The following is a 10977-nucleotide window of genomic DNA, read 5'->3' as shown; positions in this document are numbered from 1 at the left end:
CATGCCATAAAGAAATGGCACCATTACTTGTATGGTAGTAGGTTTAGAGTCAAGAGTGACCATAAGGTCCTCAAATATTTCTTATCTTTGTCCAACCTTACTCCTAACAAATGTAGATGGGTGGCCACATTGCAAAATTATGACTTTGACATCACCCATACTCGTGGGAAAGTCAATGTAGTGGCTGATTCCTTATCTAGAATGTGGGCATGTAAAGTCTCTGCCATTATGGAATTGCATAGTGATTGGATACATGAGCTTCAGGAGGCTTACCTATTGGATGTTAATTTCAACAATATATTTCAGAAATTATAGCAAGGTCAATGTACATAAAACTCTCCATTTTAGCAAAAAAATGGGCTTTTATGGCTTAATGACATGATTGCTATCCCTCACATTTCCGCATTCAAGCAGAAGATCATGTAGGAAATGCATTCAACACCCTATAGCTGGTCATTTGGGAGTGTTAAAAACCTGTGACAAAATTGCCAAGAGTTTTCATTGGAAGGGCCTTTGGAGAGATGTTAAAGAATTTGTCTTGAGTTGCGTGCCTTGTCAACAAAACAAGGATAGTACATTAAAGCCGAGTGGGTTGCTATAGTCATTGCCTAATCCTGAGGGCAAGTGGACTCATATAACCATGGATTTTATTATAGGTCTTCCTCTCACCAAGAAAGAGTGGAATAGCATCTATGTGGTGGTGGATAGGCTCACAAAGGCAACTCATTTTATCCCCACTAAAGCCCAATTTACTGCATCATAAGTAGCCAGCCAATTCATGGAACATGTGCTCAAATTGCATGGTTTACTATAGGTCATTGTGCATGATCGGGATACAAAATTTATGAGCAATTTTTGGCAAGTGGTATTCAGTTCTATGGGCATCAAGTTGGCTCCCTCTACAGTTTATCACCCCCAAACTGACGGTCAAACAGAGAGGGTCAACAAATGGCTCGAAACTTATCTGAGACACTTTTGTCATGATGTTCAACATGCTTGGGATGCATGGTTCCATCTGGTTGAGTTTGCCTATAATAACTCCACCCATGCTAGCATAGGAGTCTCATCTTTCGAGGCTTTATATGGGTATAAGGTCCCTCTCCCCACACTCATCTTCAATGACAAGATCAATCTTCAAAGCAAGGAAGAATTGCATAGGATGCATGCCCTACTTCAGCAATGTAAGCTGAACTTAAAAAGAGCTCAAGATCAAATGAAGCTTTTTACTGATGAGAAAAGACAGGACATTGAGTTCCAAGAAGGGGATTTGGTTTTGCTGAAGGTACCTAAGTCTAGATATGCCACTCTCAAGGATGGCCCCAACAACAAGCTAGCTCAGAGGTTCTATGGACCCTATCAGATTATCAAGCGGGCGGGTGACTTGGCTTATCAGTTGGAATTACGCTCTTCCACCAAGATTCACAATGTTTTTCATGTGAGTCAACTCAAACCTTTCATTGGATCATCAGTGGATTACTTAGAAGAGCTCCCTCCTATGGATGAAGAGGGTATCATCCAATACATTCTAGAGGCAGTCATAGGTCAAAGGGAAAAGAAGCTACACTCAATATCAATCATGGAATAGTTGATCAAATGGCAAGGATTGCCCCTTGAAGAGGCCTCTTGGCGACCAGCTTCAATCATGCAAAAATTCCCTCATCTTATGGATACTAATTTGGCTGAAATGTAGTCAACGGGTAGCCTGTCCCAGTTCAGACAACTTACAGACAGCTCTATGTTTTCAACTAGATTTGATTCTAATTTATGGACATCATTTAATGCCATACATGGGTTGAAAGTACTCAAATAATCTTAGTTTCTATGTGACAAACTCCCCGATCGGAGTTACCTATCAAAAGTTATTGCAGATTTACTATAACATGGTCCTGTAGTAGACAACATGATGTCTACTATCTGCAGCACTCAATTCCTTACTGAATATGAGTCAAAATTGGATTTTTCTTAGTCCCCAATCATGCTCATACATCATATTGTATCAATGACCCAACATACATACATAACCCCCCACATGATTTATTGAATACCCCTTGTAATCATGCAACAGAGTAGTACTGTGGACTGCCCTTCTATTTTGTAATAAGTGACCGTTTTGTTTTTTAGGACAAAAACCTTTGGGTGGGGATGGAATGTAAGAGATGGGGAATACAAGGGAAAATACAGGAATAAAATAATGGGGAAAAATACCTGCTACATTGGCAGTATATAAGATGTAAGGGACTTGACAATTTTCCTATCAAATTATAATAACAAGTCTCCCTCATCTTCTTCCTCTCTCCAGCTTTCATGGCTATCTTCTCTCTCTTTTTGTCTTTCTCTCTCCATTTCTAGTATTTCTTTCTCCTCATCACTCTCTTTCTCTCTCTTTTGAACTTCTTCTTTTCTCTCTTATGCAGTCTTCTCTCTCCTCTTTCTCTCTCCCTGGTCCTCTCCTTGACACACAGCAATTCACAGCTTGTGAAAGAATAGTCAATGTCCCAATTGTTGCGCAGTGCACTGCTTGCACCTCTTCGTAGGAAGATCCTTAAGCTTCTCCATGATGTGCACTTTCCAAATAGCAAACAATGTATAATGGAATTGTGTTGTTTTGCCATATGTAGTACTGTTTAATGTCTTGTTGCACATGATGTCTTGTGCATTATTCTATTTTCTATATTGATTTAATTTGTTGTGCTACACTTTTTATAATAAATAACGACCATATGTGTATATATGCACTAATTGTAAAAGACCAAGGAGCTACAAGTTGCATGATTGAAACTTTATTTTAAGCTTTAACTATATATCTAACTACTATTTAGTATTTTTATTTGCATTTATATGCAAAACTAAATTGAAAACTAGATGTACAATAAATGTGGGTCATTAAACATGATGCATATTTCTACTTTGATAGGCATGCTTGTGTATCTTTGTATATGTCACGAAGTTATGCATAGTTTCACCCAAAACCCTTTTTCCTTATAGTGCTTGGTTCATGCTAACTTAGTCTATGGTTAGTGCTGATGTTGATGTAGTATTTGTCTTTAGATTTTTATGCTCTCCACCATGAATATCGGTTAGTATTTAAGAGTATGATGCATGGCTAGCATTGATTTTCATGTGATACTTTTCTAGAGAGTGTGTGGTGTAAGAGTAAGTGAGCACACATGTGCGTTGATAATTTTTGTATGTGCACATTAACTTGCCATGGATAATGACTATATGCATGATTCTACATCTCAAGTTTGAAGAAACTAAGGACATTTTAAGGTTTTATGCATGGTTACATACTATCTTCTTGAGATAAAGGCCTACATGCTTTGAAATTTTGATAGTTTCAAAGTTCTCATAAAGAGGCAAGGTATCATTATATAGACACCGTCGAGAATATAACTTTCTAGTTACCTTAGGAAAAGATTTGCATGTTATCCTGACATCAAGAATGCGATTTTTTTGTAACAATGTTTATTGAAGCATGTTTGTTCAACTAGCATGAACCTTGGGCAATGGGAAACGACATGATGCTCATCTTTCCTCAGCTAGAAAGATTTTTTATCACCCCATTAACCATAATTTTTGAATGGCACTCATGTAGACAAGCACATCACATATAAATTCCATCAACAATCTATCATGCTTTCATAGGGTACTATTTGCACTTATTGATTTATTGTGTAAAAGTGTAGTATGTTTAAACATATCATTGTATCAATCTCCCTATTACATTGTACAATTTCATAGAGACTCATCACAATGCCAACTTTATAACAATCAAAACTTTCAACATCAGTGTTTAACAAGCTCTTGCATCTACGAAGTGTAAGAGAGTTGAATCTACATTAGTAGCTATATAAAATTATACTTTCACACAACAACTTAGCTTCTTCTAGCATCAAGCCTAAACCACCATTGGTTTGTGTGATTTAAGAAAACATGTTGGTTAATACAATCAAATATCAACATTTTCACTACTACAAAAACCAAATATAAAGGCCAACAAGCATAGTTCTATGGACTAAATAACAAAACTTGGACTCTTAATTATTAGAAACTTGATGTGGTAAAACAAGTTTGTAGGATGAGATATAAAAGTAACAAAATTAAGATTAAAAGTTTTGCAAGCTTAGTAATGCAATTTATAATTGAAAATATGTTAATGCTTGATTTTTTTAAAAGGAATTGGAAAATTTTCATCAAAGAATATTACATGAAATTTAAATTTTCTAAATTTGAGAATTGCAATCCAATGCAAATAGTGTGTATTTTTATTAGAAAATTGCCAAACAAGGCAACCAATCCAAGCTTCTTACATCACCAAGCTATAAAAGGTAACAATGATAAAGGTCATTAAAATAAGCCACATGTTTGAGCTATATGTGAAAGATGCAAGATTCGGACTACTTGTAATGGTGGTAGTGTAATTGGTAGTACTCGTGGAGGATCCCACTGTGATTGCAAGACGCATGGGTGGACAATGGCCTAAGAAAGTGCATATGAAGTATGCATCACCAGTAGAATTGAGGGTTACCTTTGTGTCTCCGTTTGCCCATTGATTGATGGGATCTGATGCACTACAAGTATTATAATCTGTGATAGTACTCACTTGTGCAACATCATGAGAATTTTTTTCATAAGGAAAATCTGCAAAACATTTCATATGATTATTACAAAGGATCCACCAATTTCTTTGTGATATTATTTATCTCCCTCTCACAATACATGCACACACATGTGCATGCCTATGGACAAGTGCATGTGTATATATGCACATACACACACGCATGTGCACATTCACACACATGCATGTGTGCATGTAGGCATACACACAAATGTGCATGTGCATGTGTGTGTGTGTGTGTGTGTGTATGCACTTGCACATATACACATACACCATACTTAAACAAAATTTTAAGCAAATAACTAGCATTACAAGTTTTCATAACTGCATGAAAGGTGTTTGTTTGGTAATAATATTTCATGATACAAGCATAGCTTCAATTATGTGAAAGTAATGGGTTGTAATTTGTTGTGCTAATGTCACATATATGCTTCATAAAGTTGCGTATGCTAAAGCTATTCAATAGGATTGACCCAAGGAAAGTAGCACCTATGCATAGAGAGACACACACTAGAAGGAATAAAAGACAAAAGTCCCATACATGTCAAAGGGTAGTTGGATAATATTTTAGTTTGAAACCCTCCATTAAGTCTATTCTAAGACAATCACAATAATATAGATGAAACTACTTAGATACCATAAAATCATTTGCAACATTATGAAAACAAAGTGTAGAGAAACTCCCCTCCATTGTGCATTTACATGGCATTAGTTGAGATGTAAATCACCATTAACAACACTGTAACATGTATTCTACTTTGTAACATCATATGTTAATTTTTGAAAACAACATTCACAAAGTCTCCTCCCCTTAATGCATTTGCATTATGACAATAGTATGAGATCAACATGTATTACACTTTGAACTTGGTACATTTCACTTTTACAGTTTGACATATTGATTAGAAATCTTCAACCTTGCTTTGAATTTATTTTTCAAGTTTAGGAGAAATCCTTGAATTTGGGTAGATTTGACAAATCATTCATGGGCATGCAAAGAAAATCAATGTATTCGTAAAGGCTTTATATAACGTAAAAGAAACTTTATTGGTAAGCAAGATGTGACCCTATTAATTTAGGCTAGAAGCATGTGTATTTGGATATAATATGCAACTTCTATTTTATGATTACTCTTAGTCCATATTGATTTTCTAAAATAATGTGAACATTTTTTGATGAACTAGAAATTTTAATATGACATTAATATGATGGCATGAACATTTGATTACATTATATACACTTATTTTTATAATTAATGAAAGCCATATTTGAATAATAGCAGCCCATAAGCTCACTATTATTGTGTGCATTTCTCATTAATTGGAGACATGGATATCATTTTCAATTCATGACTTGAACCTTTTGAGTATATATATTGTAAGATGACATAATGCACATTAAAATTGAGAGGTACAATAGGTGGCATTGTAAGCCTCCTTCACCCTAATACAAGCATAAAACAAGTGCGTCTATGCATGATCACATTGCAATAATATATGAACATTTTATGGCAAGTTGATGTTAAGACAATTTATAAGCAATATAATATGTGAAATGTTTCTAAGCATGATGAGAAGATTCACACATGCTTCAACTAAGTTAGGCTACTTTAGATTAAAAGCTTTCTAGCAACCTTACTTTCAATTTGTGTCTAGCTCAACAAAAATTAATCCTAAAATTTTACTCATGTTCAACTAAACATACAAGAATTCCAAGGCAAATCTTCATTCTAAAGCCTATTGAAATTTTAGCAAAGCGTCCTCGAATTAGTTGTGTGAAAATGAAATTTCCCTTCTCAAAATTATATGATTGTACTTGTTATTTTGAAAGCATGATGATTTTTTGTTGTAATTTCACAATAGCATGAAAATAAGCTAGTCCAAATGTTCAAATCTTATCTTGTGTATGGTAAGGATTTGACTAAAGAAAAGTATTTGGCAAAGAGTAGCCAACCAATGTTTTCATAGCAAACCAATGTTTCATGTAGAATGATTAATGGTAAATTTTCCAAATTAATCCTTGATTGAAGAAGATTGGAATATCTAAATATTCACTTGATCTTTACTTACAAAAATTAATGCAAATGCATGTGATGTGATCCAATAATTCTTACAAGGACCTTAATTACAAGAAAGGCAAATGGATGTGATGTGTCTTTAAAAATTATTATGAAACACTTGGGTAAACAAGCTACTATCAAGAAGCTTCAAACAAATTCTTAATATAATTCCCATGTTGTGAACCATGATAACGTCATGAGCTTCTACTTGGGAGACATTGCATACCTAGGTAGGTGCTGTTGAGGGCAAGGGGTGCTAGCCCCTAGTGATGCATAATGAGCAAAAGCTCATGATGTTGAACACTATGGGGGAAAAAATGGACCATTGTGGGCCAGTAATTCCCTTCCACCAATTACACCTAGCTAGGTATGGAGTGCCTGTTGGGCAAAAGCTCACGATGTTGAATACTACAAGGAAAACAAGGGACCCATAGGCCCTCATGCAGAATCACATCTAGCTAGGTATGTGGTCTTCCCCTCTCCTAGAACCTCATAATGTGGAACATGAGAGGGAAAAAACAAGGGGGAAAGAACCCCTTTTTCCCACATGAGAAATTGTCAAATGCTTCCTATGGATTGCCAAACACCAACAAAGCAAGGAGGACTAAGGAGGATGAGAGGAGGGTCACACTCACAAAGGATGTCGCCCACGTTGAATGTCTTGCTCCGGGCCCAGGCCGTGTAGTCCATAAGGGACCAACCCTTGTCATCCCCGACTGTGTACTGGGTGGCTGAGGCAAGATGGAGGCTTCCGAGGGCGATCACTACTACTAGTAGGTAATAATTATGCATGGCCACCGTCCTGAACATCAAGCAAGCCATATTGTTAAGGCCTGCATTGCCTCTTTCCGGGCTGTGTTGGGCAGTACTGCAGTGCCGCCTCATGAAGCTCGCCTTCTTCATTGTTCTCCTCCTCCTCCTCCTCCTCCTCCTCCTCCTCCTTGTTCTTCTATGTCTATATATAAGTGCTATTAGCCGTTCCTGAGTGATCGCTCTGCTTGAACCAATTAGAAGCAACAGTGACGTAGCTTATGGCGTAGCAGTGGCAGCTTGGAAGCAAGTGAAGCGGTTATGCAGTAATGGGCCGGGATATGAAGAAGCAAGTGAAGCGGTTATGGAGTAATGGCGCAGAGGGAGAGAGAGAGTAGCTCCCTCGGCTTGGACAAATACCGGCCGAAGTAGCTTGTGATATAGCAATCGTGAAGTAGCGTGTGATACAGCAATTAGAAGCAACAGTGACGTAGCTTATGGCGTAGCAGTGGCAGCTGGGAAGCAAGTGAAGCGGTTATGCAGTAATATTGGGCCGGGATATGAAGAAGCAAGTGAAGCGGTTATGGAGTAATGGCGCAGAGAGAGAGAGAGATCAGTAGTTCCCTCGGCTTGGACAAATACCGGCCGAAGTAGCTTGTGATATAGCAATCGTGAAGTAGCGTGTGATACAGCAATGGAGTAATGGGCCGGGTTATGAAGTGGGTTATAACCCCAGAGAGAGAGAGAGAGAGAGAGAGAGAGAGAGAGAGAGAGATGTCCCATGTACTTGTCACAATAGCATATAGACCAATTGATTGTGATTGTTTGCTCCCCATCGTGCCCACGTCCATCACACTCACCCACCATCAATAATGATCCAACAAACTTATACTCTTTGTATCACCACATGGATGTTTCCTCTTACATGGCTTTAGCTCCACTTTTGCACATGGTAGGAGACAACCTCTCTCTTTACAAGTTGGTTCTCAACCATGTACACAAACATAAAACCCAATACGTCTAGTTAGAAATAAATAAGTGAATTCCTCAATATTGGTCCAACTCAAACCCCACCTAGTATATGGACAATGGCGAGAGTCTAATTACAATAGAAATATCTCTATACAAGGGTCTTAGAACTTATCAAGACCTTCCTAGTTCACACTCATTTTAGAACCAAGCAAAAGTTGGACTCTACAATGGGTAAAGAGCCTAGCAATATGCACATTGTAATCCTAACAGAAGAAGAATATTGAGGGCATCAATAGCAACTAATCATCCTTGACGAACACTTGGGTGAGAAAAACTAGTGTTCCCATGAGGCAATTACAAACCAAAAAATAATGCTTTCAATTCTATATGGAAGCTACTTCATGCTCCAAAATGCTGGCCATCTTTTGCCACCAACCCTCACTCCTTAAAGAAGTCCAAAAGTAATTTAGATGTGATACAAATGCACGGATAAGGAACCATTTCTAAAAGTTCATTGCAATTTCAAACTCCTTAGCACATCAAACCCTACCTTCTAGTCCATCTACCATGTCATACAAATGGAAACAAAACTTATGGTAGGATATATTTTATCATAAAGGTGCACAATGCTTTTGTAGATTTCATATTCCTTCTTTTCAAAAAAATGCCAACAATCATCTCTAGTTTGTAATTTCTACAAATTATGTTAGTTCTTTTTTTAGATGGGTGGTGAAAGCATGAATATTATGCTATATGACTATTGACTAGTGACAATCATCTCTCATACCTTTTGAAAAGGACTTTGTGTGCTACCAAACAAGAGAGCCAATTCTTTTCAATAGGACTAGAATAAATTATTTTTTGATAGAATAGAACAAGACATTTTGGAAAGTTCTAAAAAGTCAAGAAAGTTGTGCAAAGAAGTTGGCATGAGTAGAATCTTGTATTCAATCAATCCCGTTTAACCAACCAAATATCTAATATACATCCATTAATTTTTACAAACTTATCAATTTCATGTTAAAGTTGTCATCTAATAGAAATGCCATTAGACTTCGAAGAGTCAGAAATTAGTTAAAGTTCAATTAAGTTTGCTAACTTGTTTGCAAGCTTCGTTGCACATGTTTTGAAAATCTATAAATTTGTTGACAATAAAATATATTCCAATCTTTCATATGATCTCGTATCTAGACCATTTCTAAGACTTTACAAGCATATTTTTCTTTTCTAAGTGTCAAGTACTACTCACATGTGCATTATTCTTCTCCAAACTCAACTAAAAGTTTAAATGTTAACTATAAAAATTCAATTAGCAAAGTTGGGACACCAATTACATTAAAGCTTTAAGGTTTGATGGACAACAATTATGTAAGGATTTGTTTGCAGCAAGTTATGGCTTGCAGTTACTAAGTTGCTATGCAAAACTATGGTTTTTAGGGCTTCAATCATAAACCTTAATTGGTAAAAGTATTGTCGAGGTCTACTTGGTTTGAAATTCTCATAATGACCTTACGAAATAATGTCTACTTTAACATTTTAAGCTTGAGAACTTAAGTTTATTGACCAATAATTTACAACCATGGGATGAAAATGCGTTGTGCCTCAAACATGCAAGATGTGGGGCTCGAGGATGAGCTCATACTCATTCAAGAGCTTTAAACCACACATATTGGTAGAACTACCTCTCACATAACCACTACACATGCTCTACTCAAAACCGCAAAACTGATAACACACCATTCTTTCTTATCCATGAACACGACAACAATTTAGCCTTGTCATGGGGCACATAGATGCATTTTTTAAACTAAGAAGAAAACTTACAAGCATGTCTAAGATTGTACATAGACGGCATTAGGAAACCTACATCTAAATTTGTACATATTTTACAAACAACAATCACCAATTTAATTATGCATTTATAAGCATTTCATTTGAGATCTCATGTGGTTATAAGTGCAATTTTTAATTGCAAAATTAAATGATAACTATTTGCAACTTTCACACTGTTATAAAAACAACACTTGTAGGAAAAAAACATCATGGAGGCACTAGTTTTTGAACTATGTCTTGAGCCTTAGTTCTAAACCAATAGCTTCCTAGTTTCTATTTACCCTTCCAACAAAGATTTTGCATTATTGCTTAGATGAATCAAACCCACTCCAAGAAAAAATACAATCACAAATATAGCTTGATACATTAAGAATTGAAATTTTATGAATGGTATATCTTGTTGCATTATCACAAAATACAAGGGTGGTACATAAACTTTTGGAAGCCAAAATTTACCTTGAATCATAAGACAAGAGGATTGAAAGCTTCCAAATATTGTCATTTTTTGTGTTATAAATACCAACATACATCAAATTGGACAGTTATTTCTTTTTTGGCTTGCATTATAAACTAGAATAATTACAATCCAAGATGGTGTGTTTGATGCATTGTTGAACCCTCCTTCGAATCACTATCATTGGTTTCACTATCCTCACTCGAAGCATTAGACTTGCTTGATCTTGCTTTCTCTTCTTCCTCTTGATTCTCTTGTGCATGTACAAAAGGGTGAATGACTACAATTAAG

At 36.2% G+C, this 10977-nt stretch overlaps 1 protein-coding gene across 1 annotated transcript; it reads right to left on the bottom strand.

Annotated features, from left to right (window-relative positions):
- Positions 1-4228: 4228 nt before the first annotated feature.
- On the bottom strand, positions 4229-8134 carry LOC148018209 (chemocyanin-like). The gene is made up of 2 exons (XM_087661157.1): positions 7313-8134; positions 4229-4641 (listed from the first exon to the last, which is right to left on the bottom strand). The coding sequence occupies exons 1-2, from the start codon at positions 7578-7580 to the stop codon at positions 4307-4309; spliced, it is 603 nt and encodes a 200-aa protein (XP_087517283.1). The 5' UTR covers positions 7581-8134; the 3' UTR covers positions 4229-4306.
- Positions 8135-10977: the final 2843 nt, after the last annotated feature.

The sequence above is a fragment of the Lygodium microphyllum genome, chromosome 21, assembly GCF_053477565.2.
Source record: "Lygodium microphyllum isolate KBCC chromosome 21, Lygodium_microphyllum_v1.1.10, whole genome shotgun sequence".
Taxonomy (NCBI): Eukaryota; Viridiplantae; Streptophyta; class Polypodiopsida; order Schizaeales; family Lygodiaceae; genus Lygodium; species Lygodium microphyllum.
The sequence above is the reverse complement of the archived record's forward strand: the minus strand, read 5'-3'. Positions and strand labels throughout refer to the sequence as shown.

Bases quoted from the DNA above. Each gene is read 5' to 3' on its own strand.
- LOC148018209 (XM_087661157.1), bottom strand. From the start codon at position 7,580: ATGAAGAAGGCGAGCTTCATGAGGCGGCACTGCAGTACTGCCCAACAC. The intron at 4,642-7,312 runs GTGAGTGTGACC...AATGTTTTGCAG, and splicing joins CAACGTGGGCGACATCCTTT to ATTTTCCTTATGAAAAAAAT.